Source organism: Mustelus asterias, unplaced genomic scaffold, assembly GCF_964213995.1.
Source record: "Mustelus asterias unplaced genomic scaffold, sMusAst1.hap1.1 HAP1_SCAFFOLD_702, whole genome shotgun sequence".
Classification (NCBI taxonomy): domain Eukaryota; kingdom Metazoa; phylum Chordata; class Chondrichthyes; order Carcharhiniformes; family Triakidae; genus Mustelus; species Mustelus asterias.
In genome coordinates, this window is record NW_027590651.1 from 138,969 (window position 1) to 160,390 (window position 21,422).

Genomic DNA, 21,422 nt, shown 5'->3' on the forward strand with positions numbered 1-21,422 from the left:
AAACCCCCCTGAAGAGCCGTAACAAATTTCCCTCCCTCAGTCCCACAACTTCTTATGTTGAGGGAGTGGGGGAATAATGTTATGGTTCACCCTCTGAGGTCCTCTCCTCCTCCTCAGATGTGCACAGCTCTCCGCGGACGCAACATCCATTGATTAGTGTAACGGGGGAGAGTGAGTGGATGACAGTAAATGGAGGACAGAACATGGTGGTGGAGTCTCGCTATTAGTAACAGATGTTAGTACAGCAGCGAGAGCTGAACTTAGTTCCAATGATCAAGATGCAGAATCAGTTTGGGTAGAGATAAGAATTAACAAAGTTAAAAGATCACTTGTGGGAATCATTTATAGGCCCCGAACAATGTTCAGAATCTCCGACACAGGACACAGGAATATTAATGGGGTCTTGTAAAAACATTCTGCAATAATCACGGGTGATTTTAACATTCATGTACAAAGAAGAACAAAGAGCCATGCAGCACAGTGACAGGCCCTTCGACCCACCAAGCCTGCGGCGACTCCTCATTCTTATTCAGACCCAGTACTTATTGCTCATACGCAGCTTCTATTCCTCTATTCATCTCCCGTTCATGTTTCTATCAAGATAAACCTTGAACATTGGGAACGTGCCTGCTTCCGTCAACTTCACTGGCTGTGCATTCGAGGCACCCACCACCCCCTGTGAAAACTTGACCCGCACGTCTCCTCTAAACTTTCCCCCTCTTGCCTTCAAACTGTCCCGTCTTGTAGTTGACCTTTCTACCCTGGGGAAAAGACTCCAACTATCAACCGTATATCTGCCTCTATCAGGTCGCCCCTCAGCCTCCGTCTTTCCAGGGAAAACAATCCGAGTTTATTCAACTTCTCTTCATACCTTAACCAGACCGGGCAACATCCTTGTAAACCTTCTTTACACCTTCTCCAAAGCAGCCACATTCTTCTGGTTGTCTGGCGATCAGCACTGCATGCAATATTCCATGTTGGGCCTAACTAAAGTTTCATACAGCTGTAACATAACTTGCCAACTTTTATACCTGATGCCCTGGCCAATGAAGCAAGCATGCTGCATGCCTTGTTGACCAAGTTATCCACCTGTGTTACCACTTTCAGGGATCAGTGGACAAGTACGCACAGATCCATCTGTATGTCAATGCTCCTGTTATTGTTTTCAGACAGGGAAGGCTGGGGGACGACCATGTGGAGTTGTATCAAATTATAGAAATAAACCTTTCCCCTTTGTTTTAGGAGACAATAACCAGGGGCATAGCTTTAAGGCATTGGGGAGGAGTTTCAGAGGAGAATTGAAGATGGCACAGTGGTTAGCACTGCTGCCTCACAACGTCAGGGACCTTTGTTTAATTCTGGCCTCGGGTGACTGCCTGTGTGGAGCTTGCATGTTCCCCCCATGTGTGCGTGTTTCCGTCAGGTACTCTGGTTTCCTACCACAGTCCAAAGATGTGTAGGTTAGGTGGATCGACCATGCTAAATTATCATTTCATGTCCTAAGATGTGTAGTTTCAGTGGATTTGCCATGATAAATGTCCAGTGATAAGCAGTTGTGTGGGCCTGGCTTTTTCGGAGAGTCAGTGCAGAGTCGATGAGGCGATTGGGCACCTTCTGCACAGTGGGGATTCTATGGTTCTGTGGAAAAGTATTTTCACCCAGAGGGTGGTGGGAATCTGGATCTCACTGTCTGAAAGGGTGGTGGAGTCAGGAACACTCAGAACATTTAAGAAGCATTCAGACAAGCGCTTGAAATGCCGCAGCAGACAAGGCTATGGAGCAAGTGCTGGAAATGGATTAGAATAGATTGGTGCTTGATGGCTGACACAGACACGATGGGCCGAAGGGCCTCTTTCTGTGCTGAAAAACTCTATAAAGGCCCAGGGGTAGGAAGTTATGAACCAGAACCTGAATTGTCACTGATTCCTGTGATTTCTCTCTCTCTGATCCCAATGCAGTGGAATGTCAATCACATTGATTTCTGTGCCCTGGGTGTAGGGGAACAATGTGACGGTGACTGAGGACCCGTTCACATGCTTACAGGGGGACACACGTCACCCAGTCACACAGCCCTTGATTTGTGAGGAAGAGTAAAGAGTGAATGGAGGCAATTGTTAAGACGCAGACCAGAAACTCCAAGGTGTTTTGTGAAGTTCTCAGGAGAGGCTAATAGATTGGGACTTTTTTCCTTGGAGCGGAGGAGGCTGAGGGGTGACCTTATAGAGGTCTATAAAATAATGAGGGGCACAGATCAGCTAGTTAGTCAATATCTTTTCCCAAAGGTAGGGGAGTCTAAAACTCCTATCAACTGAAGTTGTGTTTCTTGAATGTCCCGCGCTGTACATTATTATTGTTAATGATCTTATTCTTAAAAACACTGTGGATTTACCCTGATTCCTGTTATTTTTCTCTCTCTGATCTCCAGTCTCCGTGGTAACAATCTCACCGATTCTTGTGCCGAGGACCTGGCCTCTGCTCTCGGTACAAACCGCTCACTGATAGATCTGAATCTGGGTGGCAATAAACTGGGAGATTCAGGAGTGAAACTGCTGTCTGTGGCTCTGAGGAATCCGGAATGTAAAATACAGACACTGCAGTAAGTAGCAGACTGTGTGAGATTGTGTTTATAATAACTGAATATTCAACAATATAATTTCACCACTGGTATTTGTATAAAAAACACTGCCCATTACTATTGGCGTCAGTTATGAATAAGGAAAACTGCTTTTCCTCTGCCAGCCGTTAATTGTCCGCCTCTGACAATATCACCTTCATAACTCTGCCTATCCTGCCCACACGGACACACCACCCATTTCCAATCCCCATGCTGGGACTTCAGAGCTTCTGGTAAAATCACAGCCATTATCTTCAACCTCACCACAAACTGCATTCCCAAACCACTGACCATCCCATGTCCCTCCCGAGCCACTCCGAGTAAGGACATGGAGATCCTGTGATTGTGGTCCTGTCCCATCATCACTTTTATCATTTAATCACTCCTGTAATTCCAGTTTGTCCTTTCTTTGTTTCTTCCCCAGCCACCCACCGCTGTCACTTCAAACCTGTCAATTCACTGCCCGTTCCCAGTTCCAATGGAAGCTCAAACTTTACCCCTGTTTCTCTCTTCACATGTATTTAGCTAACCTGCTGAGCATTTCCAGTTTATTTATATTTCATTTTCAGCATTGAGTATTTCCTCATTCTACAGAAATGCAGGTTGTGTTTTTGGAATGTCTGATACAATACATTATTATTGTTATTAACAGTATTATTTAAAACACTGGGGATTGAGCCTGATTCCTGTTATTCCTCTCTCTGGTCTCCAGTCTGTATAATAACGCTCTCACAGATTCTTGTGCCGAGGATCTCGCCTCCGCTCTCAGTACAAAACAGTCACTGAGGAATCTGTACCTGGAATCAAACTCCTTCACAGATCAATCTGTCCCTGCTCTCCGCCGCCTCATACTGACCTGCAGGAGTCTGGAGGAGATCAGGTGAGTGTTTGTGTGAATTTTTAGTGTAACAGTTAAAATATAAATGGATTTAAAATATAAATGGGCCTGAATCTTCCAAGCAGCAACAATGGTAAGCAGATTGCCGGTATGTTTAAAAATTCTCCCAACCTGAAACTGCTGCATATTTCTCCCAGGATCTTCGGCACTGTGACCCTGGGAGCTCCATCAGAGCAGACAAGAGTCGGGGAAGAGAGAGCACACACCCTATTTACAGCACAGTGATCCCGGGGAGCTCCATCACTGCAGACAAGAGTCGGGGAAGAGAGAGCACACACCCTATTTACAGCACAGTGACCCCGGGGAGCTCCACCAGAGTAGAGTCGGGGAAGAGAGAGCACACACCCTATTTACAGCACAGTGACCCCGGGGAGCTCCATCAGAGCAGACAAGAGTCGGGGAAGAGAGAGCACGCACCCTATTTACAGCACAGTGACCCCGGCGATCTCCATCAGAGCAGAGTCGAGTCGTGGTAGAGCAAGCACACCTTATTTACAGCACAGTGACCCCGGGGAGCTCCATAAGTGTTAGTTGATTGTGGGAGTGAATGGGTTGGTGTGTCGCTGGATGAATGGTTAGTCAGGGAGCTGGGGAGAGGTTCAAGGATTAGTTCTGGGTGTCGGTAGGGTGGTCGAGTTGTATTGTGTTGGGTTGGAGGGTTAATCAGCAGTTTGGATGGTGGCTGGGAGTTGGTAATGTTGTTGGGTGTCCAGTTAGATTTGGTCGGGGGTTGGGATTGGTTAATAGCTTTGGAGAGTAGTGGGTTGGGGTTGCTTCTTGAGTAATCAGTTTAAGTCAGAGATATAGTCAAGAATGTATTCATGAGGCGACTGCATACAGCACTTGGGGCGAACAGGATCAAAGGTTATGGGGAGAAAGCAGGATTAGGCTTTTGAGTTGGACGATCAGCCATGATTGTGATGGATGGTGGAGTCGGCTTAAAGGGCCAAATGGCCGCCTCCTGCTCCTATCTTCCATGTTTCTATGTCAGGTCAGGAGAGGTTGGGACGGATGAGGCCAAGTTGGGAGGTTTAGTCAGATTTGTTCAAGGGATAGTGGGAGGTAGTCGGGCTGGAGGGGAGGGAGAGATGATTTACGGGAGTGACAGCCTGTCAGGGGGAGATACCAGCAGCAGCCAGGCCTGTGACACCACAGCTGGTTCTGCTGTGGGACAGGGTCGGGCAAAGAGCAAGCGAGCAGTAGTAATAGGGGACTCGCTAGTTAGAGGCACAGACAGGCGTTTCTGTGGCTGCAATCGAGACTCCAGGATGGTGTGTTGCCTCCCTGGTGCCAGGGTCAAGGACGTCTCTGAGCGATTGCAGGACATTCTGAAGGGGGAGGGTGAGCAGCCAGAGGTCGTTGTACATATTGGTACCAACGACATAGGTAGGAAAAGGGATGAGGTCCTGAAATGTGAATGCAGAGAGTTAGGCAGAAGGCTAACGTGTAGGACCTCGAAGGTAGTAATTTCAGGACTACTATCGGTACCACGTGCTAGTGAGAGTAGGAATAGGAGGATTAGGCAGATGAATGCTTGGCTTGAGAGCTGGTGCAGGGGGCAGGGATTTAGATTTTTGGATCATTGGGATCTTTTCTGGGGAAGGGCTGATCTGTTCAAGAGGGATGGGTTACATTTGAACTGGAGGGGGACTAACATCCTGGCGGGAGATTTGCTCGAGCAGCTCGGGAGCGTTTAAACTAGTTTGGCAGGGGGGTGGGATCCAAAGCAGGAGGGAGACAAAACAGAAGTTTGAGGACAGCACGGAAGTTAAAGAGAGCACATTAATTAGTAAAGGCAGTGTCAGTAATCCTAGTACCAGACAGATCAGACAGAAGCAAGACAGAGCGCAAGGAAAGTCCAGATTAAACTGCATTTATTCCAAGGCAAGAGGCCTGACGGGCAAGGCAGATGAACTCAGGGCATTGATGGGTACATGGGACTGGGATATTAGAGCAATTACTGAAACATGGCTAAGGGAGGGACAGGACTGGCAGCTCAATGTTCCAGGGTACAGATGCTATCGGAAAGATAGAACAGGAGGTAAGAGGAGGGGGAGTTGCACTTTTGATTAGGGAAAACATCACGGCCGTACTGAGAGGGGATATATCCGAGGGTTCGGCCACTGAGTCTATATGGGTAGAACTGAGAAATAAGAAGGGGGAAATCACTTTGATAGGGTTGTACTATAGGCCCCCAAATAGTCAGCGGGAAATTGAGGAGCAAATATGTAAGGAGATTACAGATAGCTCCAAGAAAAATAGGGCGGTAATAGTCGGAGATTTTAATTTTCCCAACATTGACTGGGACAGCCATAGTATTAGAGGGTTGGATGGAGAGAAATTTGTTGAGTGTATTCAGTAGGAATTTCTCATTCAGTATGTGGATGGCCCGACTAGAGAGGGGGCAAAACTTGACCTCCTCTTGGGAAATAAGGAAGGGCAGGTGACAGGAGTGTTAGTGAGGGATCACTTTGGGACCAGTGACCATAATTCTATTAGTTTTAAGATAGCTATGGAGAATGATAGGTCTGTCCCAAAAGTTAATATTCTAAACTGGGACAAGGGCAATTTTGATGGTATCAGGCAGGAACTTTCAAAAGTTAATTGGGGGAGTCTGTGGGAAGGAAGAGGGATGTCTGGGAAGTGGGAGGCTTTCAAAAGTGTGTTAACCAGGGTTCAGGGTGAACACATTCCTCTGAGAGTGAAGGGCAAGGCTGGCAGAAGTCGGGAACCCTGGATGACTCGGGATATTGAGGCCCTGGTCAAGAAGAATAAAGAGCCACATGACGTGCATAGGCAGCTGGGATCAAGTGAATCTCTTGAAGAGTATAGGGGGTGTAGGAGTAGAGTTCAGAGAGAAATCAGGAGGGCAAAAAGGGGACATGAGATTGTTTTGGCAGATAAGGCAAAGGAGAATCCAAAGAGCTTCTACAAATACATAAAGGACAAAAGAGTAACAAGGGAGAGAGCAGGGCCTCTTTAGGATCAACAAGGCAATCTATGTGTGGATCCACAAGAGATGGGTGAGATCCTAAATGAATATTTCTCATCAGTATTTACTGTTGAGAAAAGCATGGATGTTACAGGAACTTGGGGAAATAAATATTGATGTCTTGAGGAGTGTACATATTACAGAGGAGGAGGTGCTGGAAGTTTCAAAGCGCACCAAAGTCGATAAATCTGTGGGACCTGATGAGATATATCCCAGGACGTTGTGGGAGGCTAGGGAGGAAATTGCAGGTCCCCTAGCTGAGATATTTAAATCATCGATAGTCACGGGTGAGGTGCCTGAAGATTGGAGAGTGGCAAATGTTGTGCCTTTGTTTAAAAAGGGCTGCAGGGAAAAGCCTGGGAACTACAGGCCAGTGAGCCTCACATCTGTGGTGAGTAAATTGTTGGAAGGTATTTTGAGAGACAGAATCTCCAGGCATTTAGAGGTGCAAGAACGGATTCGGGAAGGTCAGCATGGCTTTGTGAGTGGAAAATCATGTTCACAAATTTGATTGAGTTTTTTGAAGGGGTAACCAAGAAGGTCGATGAGGGCAGTGCAGTTGATGTGTCCATGGACACTGATTAGATGCTCTGACTGTGACTGTTAATGTATGACATGAGAGGGGAGAGATACAAAATGGTGCACTTGGAATACTGTGTGCGCAATTCTGGTCACCCTATTATAGAAAGGATATTATTAAACTAGAAAGAGTGCAGAAAAGATTTACTAGGATGCTATTGTGACTTGATGGGTTGAGTTACAAGGAGAGGCTAATAGACTGTGACTTTTTTCCTTGGATCATAGGAGGCTGAGGGGTGACCTTTTGAGGTCTATAAAATAATGAGGGGCTTAGATCAGCTAGTTGGTTGATATCTTTTCCCAAAGGTAGGGGAGTCTAAAACTAGAGGGCAAAGGTTTAAGTTGAGAGGGGAGAGATACAAAAGTGTCCAGAGGGGCAATTCTTTCACACACAGGGTGGTGAGTGTCTGGAACAAGCTGCCAGAGGTAGTAGTAGAGGCGGGTACAATTTTATCTTTCAAAAAGCATTTAGCTAGTTAACAAACAAAGAACAAAGAACAATACAGCACAGGAACAGGCCCTTCGGCCCTCCAAGCCCGCGCCGCTCCCCGGTCCAGGATTGAATCCTGAATCCAGGATCCCCGCCCAATTTTCCAGCCTATCTACATACCAATATCCTATCCACCGAGCTGTCCCTCACAGCTACGATGCTTTGTTCATCACAACCTATTAACTCACCCCCACCCCCCCATTCCAGACCATGTGATCTCCAGGGAGAGGCGAAAACCCAGAGTGAAAACCCCAGGGCCAATATGGGGAAAAGAAAAATCTGGGAAATTCCTCTCCGACCCCCTGTGGCGATCGAAACGGGTCCAGGAGATCACACTGGCCCTGATCAGAAAATGCTTCCCAACCCTATTCATTTCCACTTCTGCTTTACGAACACCATCTGAATTCCCTGCCCCCGAGACAGGTTCCCAACTATCCGCAGTCTCGCTCTGTACTGGCACCAGCAAGATGATCATAGAATGAAGCCTTGAAACGAGAAACAAAGAACAATTAGCCCGCGCCGCTCCCTGGTCCAAACTAGACCACTCTTTTGTATCCCTCCATTCCCACTCCGTTCATATAGCTGTCTAGTTACATGGGTACGATGGGTACAGAGGGATATGGGCCAAATGCGGGTAATTGGGATTAGTTTCAGGGTTTTTTAAAAAAAGGGTGGCATGGACAAGTTGGGCCAAAGGGCCTGTTTCCATGCTGTAAACCTCTGTGACTCTATGAGTGGGTCTAGTCGGATTGTGGGAGGTGGAGTATGGGGATCAGTGGGAAGTGATTGGGGGACTCGCTTGTGCTATTCAGGTATTAGCCCAGGTGGTGAGCTGTCTAACATTACCTGAGTAACTATCCAGGTAAACTTTGTGGATCTGTCCCAAGTATCTGACTCTAACTGCAGCAGGGGAGTTCCCCAATAGTAGTTAATACCTCTGGGACAATTCCCAGGTAGATCAGTGCGTCAGGATATCCACAGGGTCCCGATACTCATCTTCGGATGTGTGTCTGGTCTCTGGCGATCCAGAGACCAGAAGATTTATCCCATTAACTCCAGTCTCCTGTTATTTACTCTGTTGTTCAATCTGTTTATTTCCTGTTTCATCTTTAATCTGTTTCAGGCTGCAGGGGAATCAGTTCAGTCCAAATGGGAAGACACAGCTGGAGTCGCTGCGGGGATCCAGACGGGGACTGACAGTGATAGTGTGAACATTTCAATCTATAAACATTGCTGCTCCACCGGTTACAGTGAAATCCTGAATTGTGAAGATCTTCGACAGCTCCTTCCAAACCCTTCATTCCTGCCCCTCTCCCTCCCTATTCCATCAGCCCCTCCAGCCTGGCACTGATTTCCCTGCTTACCTGGTTTCCCAGCTGGAAAACTGTTGTAGTTTTAGTCTCCACATTGAAGGAAAGATTGCTGCAAACCATTGTTTAAGCAGCAATGTGTTGTCAAAGTGTTCTCAGCAACAGAGTCTTCAACCTCCTTTCAAAATGGAGCAGCAGAGATCATTCTCCAGAGAGAGAACAGTGTGTGTGTGATTCTGACAGTACCCAGCAGGGGGCAGATTGGTCAATCTTGTCAGAGTTTCCTCTCTGTCTCTGTGAATGAATTAAAGGCTCCACCAGCCTCTCCTCAAAACCTCTTTCACTATCTGGTGATTAAAGTGACACAATGCCACCATCTGCTGGTGGCTCACAGCTACTGCAGGCGCTGCTCTCTGTGAGCCTCAGACAAGTTCAGTAAGTCCCATGTCTGCATCTGGGAACCGGTTACTGCAGCGTGAATATTGAACAATATTGACAGGGATTGGAGTTTGCAGCAGGAACCCCGGCTGGTGAATTAACCCTTTTATCACCAGACACTGTACATGAACTCTGTTCCCTCATTCCCTATGGGAGATATTGTCTGGAGATTGTAGTTGGGGATGATCTCAGACTGTAATGTGTACATTTGGTGCAGTTATCAGACACTAATCCCATTCAGAATGGGAGTGGGTAAACTCTGCTGCACTCTGTAATTCCTGTTTCCAAGATAACACACCTGCACCTATCTCCAGACACACAGGCCCAAACTGACACCCACAAACTCTCAAACGCAGACAATTGTACACTCTTATCCACATACTGACACAGAGAGAAACACAGAATCTCTCTTAAATACTCGCAACGTGCAGCCATAAACCCACAGAAACGCACATCACAAACCACTATCAAGCAACAAACCCATGCATTGCAGCGGTTAATGAAATCGCAGCGCCCTGTAACCAAATAACATTTAAGTTGGACAACAAGTGATAACATTTCCTCTGAAACCGACATCCCTCGAACGAAAGCAACACAGGAACACTGGCGCAGCATTGCACAGGATCGGAGCCTCGGAAATGCAGTTTCCTCTTTCCTTGTTCCTTATATCTCACTGAGCAGATACAGAGCGAGAGCATAGAAAGGTAGAATTCACAATTTCACTCTGTTCCTGCACACTCACCTCAGCTTTATTTAATTTCTGAATGTATGATTTATTTTGGATTATCCCAGAGATCTCAGGACAGATGCATGATGTCAGATATTGCCATTATTTATCAAACTGTTTATTTTACCATGACAGATATTACCTGGTGTTTGTCGGATTGTTCCTTTTCATCCATCTACAGTTGCAGATGCTGGTGCTGAAAAGTGGGTAGATATTCTACACCATTAAAAGCATCACATTGGATCGGGGAAATTCTTCAAAGACTATGAATTAATCACTTTCAAATTAATATCATTTCTTCAGAACAATCTCCTCGCATCACCTATTATTTCAATTTAAATTAACTTTGTGTTGTCCGGTCTGGGCTAGTTTTAACTGAATACTGCTCAGTATGTGACATGATCTATGTTATTGAGTCTTGGAAGAGAAAGGGTTAATGTTGCTGCTCTGTAATTGTAATGAATATTCCTGATTTTATCATCTGTATAACTGTAGTTATTTACAATTAAATGCTTATTGGTTAATTAGTTAAATGCTAATTGTGAATCATTGGAATGCTGAAACTAATACATACACAAGCTAATAAAGAGCGGGGGCCTGGTGTAAATAATTGTGTAATAATAATAGTGTAAATAGTGTAAACGCTAACAGTGAGCGTGAAACTGAAAAGACCATAAGATACAGGAGCAGAATTCAGCTATTCTGCTCATCGAGTCTCCTCCACCATTTAATCACGGCTGATAAGTTTCCAAACCCATTCTCCCACCTTTCCCCCATAACATTTGATCCCCTGACCAATCAAGAACGTGACTATCTCTATCCTAAATACACTCAATGGGAGAGAGAGTGAGCAGAAAGAGTGAGGGGGAGAGTAGGTGAAGAGGGAGTGAGGTTGAGGGGAGATGGTGTGAGGGGAGAGCGCCATGGGAGATAGAATGAGGGAGAGAATAGGTGAAAAGTGAGGGAGAGAATGGGGGAGGGAGATTGTGAGGAGGGGTGGGAGAGTGACGGGAAGATAGCGCATGAGGGATAAGAGAATGAGGGGAGTGTGGGGGAGGCACGGGGAGGAGAATGAGGGGAAGGGTGAAGGGGAGAGATAGAGGGGCTGGAGTGAGGGGGGAGAGTGGAGGATGAAAGTGAGGAGGAGAGAGGGTGAAGAGAGTGAGGGGGAGAGAGTGTGAGGGGGAGAAAGGCACGGAGTGAGGGGGAGAGCAGGTGAAGAATGAGGGAGAGAGGAGGGAGGGACAGGGAGAGAGCAAGGGGAGAGAGTGAGGGGGAGAGTAAGTGAAGGGCGAGTGAGGGGAGAGCATGAGTGGGAGAGAGGCTGATGGGATGGAGAGTAAAGGGGAGTGTTCCAGGTGGGATAGTGTGATGGGAAAGACTGAGGGGGAAGAGAGTGGAGGGACTGAGGTGAGATAGTGTGATGAGGAAGACAGTGAGGGGGAAGGGAGAGAGTGAAGATGAGAGAGTGAGAAGGGAGGGCGAGAGGGGAAGTGTGGGGGGAGAGAGACTAAGGAAGGGATAGTAAAGGGGAGAGTGTGAGGCGGGAGACTGAGGGGGAAGAAATTGAGGGAGGGAGTGAGGGGAAGGGAGAACTTAAGTGAGGAACGTGACTGGGAGGGCATGAGGGGGACGAGACTGGGGGAGGGAGTGAGGAGGAGAGAGTGTGAGGGGAAGAGAATCAGTGGGAGAGAGAGAGTGGAAAAGTGAGGGATGGAGGGTGAGGGAGAGTGAGGGGGGGAGAGATCGAAGGTTCGAGAATGTGGGGAGCGAGAGAGAGGGCAAGAGTCGCGGGAGAAAATGAGGTGGAGGAGGAGGGAGGGGAAGAGAGAGGGAGAGAGAGTGCAGGAGAGGGGAGTGTGTGGGAGAGTGGACGAGGGAGAACGGTGTGGGTCTCATTATTCACTCACTTTCCTGCAGTCCTTCCCCGCTGCTCCCTCTATTTGCTTTTGTGTTGAATCTTGTAATAATGTTGAGGGAAATTCCAATGTGATTTGTTGTTTTAATGGTGGGGGGAGGGTGGAAGGGGCAGGGTCTGGGGATCACTGGTTCCCTTTTCCCCCTCACTCCTTCCAGGGGGGAACTGTTCTCTGTCCCCGAGGTTTAATGCAGCCTCTGGGACTAGGCCTCAATTCAAGGCCTAATCTCAGAGGGCCCTCAGAATGTCCTTTTGTATTTGCTTCATCCCCGAACAGCGTCTGTGCTGAAGTGGGAGAACTCGATGGTTAAAAACAAAATAATGCATTTAATTCAGGATGTGATTGTGGGTTTTCCTGCTCTCTCTCTCTCTCTGTCTCCCATCGTTCTCCTCTGATTGTGAGTTATTATGAGAGAGAGACAGAGAAATGGCAAATGGAGGGTAACAGTGAGAGAGAGGGGGAACGGGAGGGTAACAGAACAGTTTGCTTGTGGGATCTTGCTGTGTGTATTTTCCCTGCAGCCTATCCTGCTGGGAGACTGTGGTTCCGTTCCCCAAATTCAGTGTACTGACATCTGACTGTGATTGCTTCCATCTCCCACCACTGCCCCCAGCCTCATTACTCAATGTGAATGAGTGATCAACATGAACAGAGGTCACAGGGTGACATGATTTAAAATGGTCAGACATAAAATGTGCAGCAGCCACTTCAGGGTGGGATTGTGGATTTTCCTGCTCCCCCTCCCACTGTTCTCTTCTCATTCTGAGCTTTAAAACATGGTGCACAGCGTACATCATTATTTTAAACAGTCAGACAGCAACTTATCAGAGAGAGCACTTCATCCAGATTCACACTGAGATAGAGAAACAGAGCAGAGATCAGGACAGATTATCCAGAGCAGGAGAGGGAGGGGTGCAGAGATTGTGTATTGGATAGGTCTCGATCTGGGGGGAGAGTGAAAGCGACAGAGAGGGGGGCGGGGGTGATAGAAGCTTCATTGCTGAGATTGAATGTATTGATATCGAATGAGGGAGATTCTCAGTGTTGGTGCGGTTTGTAAAATGAGTCAGAAACACCGCTGGAGGTGGGGGTTAAATGCAGAGGGAGAGACACAGATCAGGGAAGGGATGGGGGAGTGGGGAGCCTCCCCTGTTTCTTTACAGCCCAACCTCTGGAGTAAAGCCCCCACCCACTCCCCCCACCAAAAATGAACAAGAACAATACAGCACAGGAACAGGCCCTTCGGCCCTCCAAGCCCGTGCCGCTCCCTGGTCCAAACTAGACCATTCTTTTGTATCCCTCCATTCCCACTCCGTTCATGTGGCTATCTCGATAAGTCTTAAACGTTCCCAGTGTGTCCGCCTCCACCACCTTGCCTGGCAGCGCATTCCAGGCCCCCACCACCCTCTGTGTAAAATATGTTCTTCTGATATCTGTGTGAAACCTCCCCCCCTTCACCTTGAACCTATGACCCCTCGTGAACGTCACCACCAACCTGGGGAAAAGCTTCCCACCGTTCACCCTATCTATGCCTTTCATAATTTTATACACCTCTAATAAGTCTCCCCTCATCCTCCGTCTTTCCAGGGAGAACAACCCCAGTTTACCCAATCTCGCCTCATAACTAAGCCCCTCCATACCAGGCAACATCCTGGTAAACCTCCTCTGTACTCTCTCCAAAGCCTCCACGTCCTTCTGGTAGTGTGGCGACCAGAACTGGACGCAGTATTCCAAATGCGGCCGAACCAACGTTCTATACATCTGCAACATCAGACCCCAACTTTTATACTCTATGCCCCGTCCTATAAAGGCATGCATGCCATATGCCTTCTTCACCACCTTCTCCATCTGTGACGTCACCTTCAAGGATCTGTGGACTTGCACACCCAGGTCCCTCTGCGTATCTACACCCTTTATGGTTCTGTCATTTATCGTATAGCTCCTCCCTACATTATTTCTACCAAAATGCATCACTTCGCATTTATCAGGATTGAACTCCATCTGCCATTTCTTTGCCCAAATTTCCAGCCTATCTATATCCTTCTGTAGCCTCTGACAATGCTCCTCACTATCTGCAAGTCCTGCCAATTTTGTGTCGTCCGCAAACTTACTGATCACCCCAGTTACACCTTCTTCCAGATCGTTTATATAAATCACAAACAGCAGAGGTCCCAATACAGAGCCTTGCGGAAAACCACTAGTCACAGGCATCCAGCCGGAAAAAGACCCTTCCACTACCACCCTCTGTCTTCTGTGACCAAGCCAGTTCTCCACCCATCTAGCCACCTCCCCCTTTATTCCATGAGATCCAACCTTTTTCACCAGCCTACCATGAGGGACTTTGTCAAACGCTTTACTAAAGTCCATATAGACGACATCCACAGCCCTTCCCTCGTCAACCATTTTGGTCACTTCTTCAAAAAGCTCCACCAGGTTAGTGAGGCATAACCTCCCTCTCACAAAACCATGCTGACTATCGTTAATGAGTTTATTCCTTTCTAAATGCGCATACATCCTATCTCTAAGAATCTTCTCCAACAACTTCCCCACCACGGACGTCAAGCTCACCAGCCTATAATTACCCGGGTTATCCTTCCTACCCTTCTTAAATAACGGGACCACATTAGCTATCCTCCAGTCCTCTGGGACCTCACCTGTGTCCAGTGACGAGACAAAGATTTGCGTCAGAGGCCCAGCGATTTCATCTCTCGTCTCCCTGAGCAGCCTTGGATGTGTTTGATGTGCTTTGAAAATGTTTTGATGTGTTTAATTAATTTAATACTGGGACAGTCACCAGGCATTTGCACCTTCATTTCATTTTGAAATCTGTTCCCCTTTGGTCAGAGTTTAATAATGGGAAGGATGTGGAAATGAATGTTTTCTCCCCGCACCCCAGAGAAAACAAGGCTGAGAGGAGACTTGATAGAGAGATTCAAGATCCTCAGAGGTATGGACTGGTTAAAGAGTGAGAAACTCTTCCCTCTCAAGAGATGGTCATGAACTAGAGGGCACAGATTCTTAATGATGGGGAAATGGATCAGAAGTGAAGTGAGTAAAATCACTTCACCGAGAGGCTGTTTGAAATCTGGAATAATCTTCCTGAAATCCTGTTCCAGTATTCAATAAGATGATGGCTGATTCTTACATTTGCAGCAATTCCAGAATATCAGAGACATTGCTCTGTGTATTGTGTGAATCGAGCTGTGAAATATCGGAACATTTCGAGCTTCCACTTTTCATCATTTATTAAAGAACTTTGTTCCATCCCTTTTCAATATAAGTTGTGTCAGTTTACATTTCCGTGCACTCAAACCTCCACCAGTTTTGTCTACATTGGGGAAACCATGCAGACGCTACGACAACGGATGAATGAACACCGCTCGACAATCACCAGGCAAGAGTGTTCTCTTCCAGTCGGGGAGCACTTCAGCGGTCACGGGCATTCGGCCTCTGATATTCGGGTAAGCGTTCTCCAAGGCGGCCTTCACGACACACGACAGCGCAGAGTCGCTAAGCAGAGACTGATAGCCAAGTTCCGCACACATGTGGACGGCTGGGATCTTGGGTTCATGTAACATTATCTGTAACCCCCACGACTTGCCTGGGCTTGCAAAATCTCACTAACTGTCCTATCTGGAGACAATACACATCTCTTTAACCTGTGCTTAACGCTCTCTCCACTCACATTGTCTGTACCTTTGAGACTTGATTACCTGTAAAGACTCGCATTCCAACCATTATTTTGTAAATTGAGTTTGTGTCTCTATATGCCCTGTTTGTGCACAGAACTCCCACTCACCTGACGAAGGAGCAGTGCTCCGAAATGCAGCAGGAATAGTCTAGAAGTTTGCAGACGACAGAAAAATTAGTCCTGTGGTAGGTAGAATGGAAGATTGTTCCAGACTTCCAGAGGTAGCAGTGGACTTATTCACTGAGCAGAACAATTGCCCATGTAACTAAACACACGCACAGAACTCTAAGCAGATGCATGTTGGGGAGGTGAAACGAGGCAACATGATACACAATAATTGGAAGAACAGGAGAGCAGTGGGAGCAGCGAGCGAGATTCGAAGTAACTATGTGAAGGTCTCTTAATAAAACAGGACAAAACGAAATCAAAATTGAAGGGGTGATGAAGAACTATTTCCGAATCCTTTAATTTATTACCCAAGTCAGAGAATATAAGAAAATGGAGATGAAATAAAACTTCATGAAACATTGTCGGGCAATACAGCAGGATATAGATAGGCTGGAAAATTGGGCGGAGAGGTGGCAGATGGAGTTTAATCCGGATAAATGCGAAGTGATGTATTTTGGAAGAAATAATGTAGGGAGGAGTTATACAATAAATGGCAGAGTCATCAGGAGTATAGAAACACAGAGGGACCTTGGTGTGCAAGTCCACAAATCCTTGAAGGTGGCAACACAGGTGGAGAAGGTGGTGAAGAAGGCATATGGTATGCTTGCCTTTATAGGACGGGGTATAGAGTATAAAAGCTGGAGTCTGATGATGCAGCTGTATAGAACGCTGGTTAGGCCACATTTGGAGTACTGCGTCCAGTTCTGGTCGCCGCACTACCAGAAGGACGTGGAGGCGTTAGAGAGAGTGCAGAGAAGGTTTACCAGGATGTTGCCTGGTATGGAGGGTCTTAGCTATGAGGAGAGATTGGGTAAACTGGGGTTGTTCTCCCTGGAAAGACGGAGAATGAGGGGAGATCTAATAGAGGTGTACAAGATTATGAAGGGTATAGATAGGGTGAACGGTGGGAAGCTTTTTCCCAGATCAGAAGTGACGTTCACGAGGGATCACGGGCTCAAGCTGAGAGGGGCGAAGTATAACTCAGATATCAGAGGGATGTTTTTTACACAGAGGGTGGTGGGGGCCTGGAATGCGCTGCCAAGTAGGGTGGTGGAGGCAGGCACGCTGACATCGTTTAAGACTTACCTGGATAGTCACATGAGCAGCCTGGGAATGGAGGAATACAAACGATTGGTCTAGTTGGACCAAGGAGCGGCACAGGCTTGGAGGGCCGAAGGGCCTGTTTCCTGTGCTGTACTGTTCTTTGTTCTTATTAATTAGACAAAACTTTCAGCACTGTTTGTAGTTACTGTAATCGAATCCACAATGACTGACATTTCATTGGAAAGGGTGTCGAGGATGCATAAAAGGGTGTTGCCAGGTCTGGAAAATTGCAGCTATGAGGAACAATTGGATTCGCTGGTCCTGTCCTCGTCGGGTCATTGAAGGCAAGGGGACTTTAGATGGCAAGGGATGACGTTGTGAGGGACCTCGATAACGTAAATTGCAAACGCCATTTTTATTAGGATGGTGATCAGTGACTGGTGGCAAACACTTAATGCGATTGGTCGGAATTTTAAAAGAGATACACAAATGTCTCTGTTTTTTTCACCAGAGGGTTGTATTGCGTGGAACTCAGTGTCTGAAATTTCAGCAGAGGCAGAAACGCACAAGTCGTTTAGGAGTTTGACGGACGTTTATTTAGAGCTTCTTGGCAGCAGGCTTGCAGAGGAAATTGGGATTGGGCATGTTGGTTAGTCTTTTCAGTCGGTGTAGACACAGTGAACCAAATGGCCTCTGAGGTGTCAGCATTCTGTGAGGAACCACTGGTCTGCAAATCTTTGGGAGGCCAATTTGGAGAGCGGTTTACTGTATTTTTAATCTCTGCTGCAGATGCCGTCAGGGTGCTTGATTCGCATAGTGTAGAAACAGCTTTAAACTATATCTCGCCCGGTGCTATATCGTCCCTAGTGTGTTTTCTGGGGAGAGTACTGAATAAGCATTATTTTCTATCTCACCCCCGTTCTGTACCTCAACTGAAAATACTTTGTGGATGCAGCTTATGGCGACCAGTGTGAAAAAAAAAATATTTGATAGCAAACTTTCAAAGATTCCACAGGTGATTGCAATGTTGAATTGGGAATTTAATTTTCCAGTGTTTGTCCCAATGAGTTAGTCTTATTTAATAATTCACTTTCAGAGTGTCGGTAGAAGATTTATTTTTGAACTGGAATGAAGTTCCGGGGTATAGATGTTTCACTCAGTGTAGGGAAGCTGGTAAAAGAGGTGGAGGAGTGGCATTGTTAATCAAGGATAGTTGAACGGCTGCGGAAAGGCACTTCGAGGGGGATCTGCACACTGAGGTAATATGGGCTGAGGTTAGAAATAGGAAAGGAACGGTCACGTTGTTAGGAAGAGGGGCAGAGAGAGGGAGAGGTGTGGTCCCTCATTCCCACTGACTTCACCTCAATCCTCACTTAAATATCACATTGTATCTGGCCATGTTCAGACTGTGTGGGATCTTGCTGTGCACTCATGCTCGGTGCCTCCTCCCCGCCCCATATTCCTCACACTGTATCAGTGTCCACAGTTGAAACATAAAAGATTGAGGGAAAGGAGGGTGGGATATGGAGAGGAACAGGGTAAGGCAGAGCTGCAGAGAGGGCGTTTCGATCGAGTTCTCACAGGGGCTTGGAATGAAAAAGGCTGCAATTGGGACCCGGTTTAATTGGCCAATTGGACAGTGCCTGTGTTTTACTCTCAGTAATGTCACGGTGCTGTGTGAGAGCCCAGGGCAGCGCTTCAATCTACTTTTACTGAGTTTCTCTTTGTAACATTCTCCGTCTCCCTCTCTCACTGTGAAGCACTCGGGAGGGAGAGGGAGCTGAAATTCACATTCCTGAGCCTGAGGAAAGGCTTGTTCTCCATCCTAGAGTCCTCCTTGTGTTTTTAGACAGGGCACTGGGATTTGTGGATGGAAAGGATTGTTCTGTTTCACTGGGCCTCAATTCAAGGCCTGTGTGACTCGGCCTCAATTCAAGGCCTGTGTGACTAGGCCTCAATTCATGGCCTGTGTGACTAGGCCTCAATTCAAGGCCTGTGTGAGTAGGCCTCAATTCATGGCCTGTGTGACTAGGCCTCAATTCAAGGCCTGTGTGACTAGGCCTCAATTCAAGGCCTGTGTGACTAGGCCTCAATTCAAGGCCTGTGTGAGTAGGCCTCAATTCAAGACCTGTGTGACTAGGCCTCAATTCAAGGGCTGTGTGACTAGGCCTCAATTCAAGGCCTGTGTGACTGGGCCTCAATTCAAGGCCTGTGTGGCTAGGCCTCAATTCAAGGCCTATTCTCAGGGGCACCTTTGCATTCCCTTAATTCCCGAACAGGGTTGAAGTGGCTGAATTCAATGGTTCAATAAAATGTGCAGCAGCCACTTCAGGGTGGGATTGTGGATTTTCCTGCTCCCCCTCCCACTGTTCTCTTCTCATCCTGAGCTTTAAAACATGATGCACAGCGTACATCATTATTTTAAATGGTCAGACAGCAACTTATCAGAGAGAGCACTTCATTCCAGATTCACGCTGAGATAGAGAAACAGAGCAGAGATCAGGACAGATTATCCAGAGCAAGAGAGGGAGGGGTGCAGAGATTGTGTATTGGATAGGTCTCGATCTGGGGGGAGAGTGAAAGAGACAGAGAGGGGGGCGGGGGTGATAGAAGCTTCATTGCTGAGATTGAATGTATTGATATCGAATGAGGGAGATTCTCAGTGTTGGTGTGGTTTGTAAAATGAGTCAGAAACACAGCTGGAGGTGGGGGTTAAACGCAGAGGGAGAGACACAGATCAGGGAAGGGATGGGGGAGTGGGGAGCCTCCCTTGTTTCTTTACTGCCCAGGCTCTGGAGTAAAGCCCCCACCCACTCCCCCCACCAAAAATGTTTTGATGTGTTTAATTAATTTAATACTGGGACAGTCACCAGGCATTTGCACCTTCATTTCATTTTGAAATCTGTTCCCCTTTGGTCAGAGTTTAATAATGGGAAGGATGTGGAAATGAATGTTTTCTCCCCGCACCCCAGAGAAAACAAGGCTGAGAGGAGACTTGATAGAGAGATTCAAGATCCTCAGAGGTATGGACTGGTTAAAGAGTGAGAAAATCTTCCCTCTCAAGAGATGGTCAGGAATTAGAGGGTACAGATTATTAATGATGGGGAAATGGATCAGAAGTGAAGTGAGTAAAATCACTTCACCGAGAGGCTGCTTGGAATCTGGAATAATCTTCCTGAAAGCCTGTTCCAGTATTCAATAAGATGATGGCTGATCTGTGATCTAACTCTCTACCTCTTTACCCCTTGGACTAAGGGAAATCTATCAACCCCAGATTAAAAATAATAACAAGTGACTGAGCATCAATAGCCATTTGCAGAAGATTGTTTCAAACTAACTCCACACCACATCTGGCAATGATTTCATTCCCACATTTCTAAAATCCTAAACTGAGGCTACATCCAAATGTGCCCAAATCCTGGAGTTCCCAGCCAGCAGAAAAACTTGTTCTTTATCAGCCTCTCCCTTTACCTCATTATTTTAAATGTTTGATTAAATCAGGCCCTAATTTAAATTCCAGCGGTTAAGAATAATGTTTAATCTGCACTGTTCATCAAATGTTCCCAACACAAATACTGTAATGGGTTAAATACAGAGTAAAATTCCCTCTGCTCTGTCCAAGGAATGTTTCATCACAGGTTTTTATTAGTTTAGGAAAAACAGGATTCAAATTGCTCAGCATCCCAGTGTGGCCTCCTGTTGATTTCAATCAGCCCTTCACATTCAAACATGAAGTTGAAGCTTCGAATACTGTCTGTGGCAGTGTTTGTGGATTCATTCCTTCTCTCGCTTTTTCACTTGTCTGAAGGATTTGAATTATAGACATTGTTTAATCATTCCTTTCTCTCAGCACATGGAACTGGTGAATCTTCAAGGGAGACAATGTCATGAAACTAACAAACTGTATCATTATTCATCCGTCATTTCCAATCTCTGAATAGATCACACACATTTCCAGAATGCAGGAAGCTCTCAATGGAAACTGAATCCAATCATTTCCCAATACAATTGTTCACACTTTACTGTGAAGTACATTCCACTGACACTCCCAAAGCAGCCACAGAAAAGTGACTGGTTATTTTAAACATTGAAACTGAACTATATTAACTTACGAATCCCTCACATTGTACAGAAATGTTGACCCTGTTTTGATGAGAGTGATCAGATTAACATTGAACCATGAAAGCAGCCTCCGTACTGAGATTAACCACATTTGCAGCAATTCCAGAGTATCAGAGACATTGCTCTGTGTATTGTGTGAGTCCAGCTGTGAAATATCGGAACATTTTGAGCTTCCACTTTTCATCATTTATTAAAGTACATTGTTCCAGCCCTTTTCAATCTAAGTTGTGTCGGTTTACATTTCCCTGAACTCAAACCTCTCCATCAGTTTTGTCAATTTACAAAATATGAATAACTTTGCAATTTGATGTTTCCAGCGATGCTGCTGACAATGCTGGATCATTGTTTGTGTCATTGGCCAGGATGTTTCGCATTCTGTCACATTAAATGGTTCAAAAAATATGACAAAACTGCAGATATCTTTCTGTGG

At 46.4% G+C, this 21,422-nt stretch overlaps 1 protein-coding gene across 1 annotated transcript in view; it reads left to right on the forward strand.

The window, feature by feature from the left end:
- Positions 1–10,571, forward strand: part of LOC144487289 (NACHT, LRR and PYD domains-containing protein 3-like) — a 136,978-nt gene extending 126,407 nt beyond the window's left edge. The window contains exons 5-7 of the mRNA XM_078205371.1: positions 2,426–2,596; positions 3,327–3,494; positions 8,697–10,571. Coding sequence (XP_078061497.1) covers positions 2,426–2,596; positions 3,327–3,494; positions 8,697–8,784 — 427 coding nt within the window. The 3' untranslated portion in view covers positions 8,785–10,571. The remainder of the gene's footprint in view (positions 1–2,425; positions 2,597–3,326; positions 3,495–8,696) is intronic.
- The last annotated feature ends 10,851 nt before the right edge of the window (positions 10,572–21,422 follow it).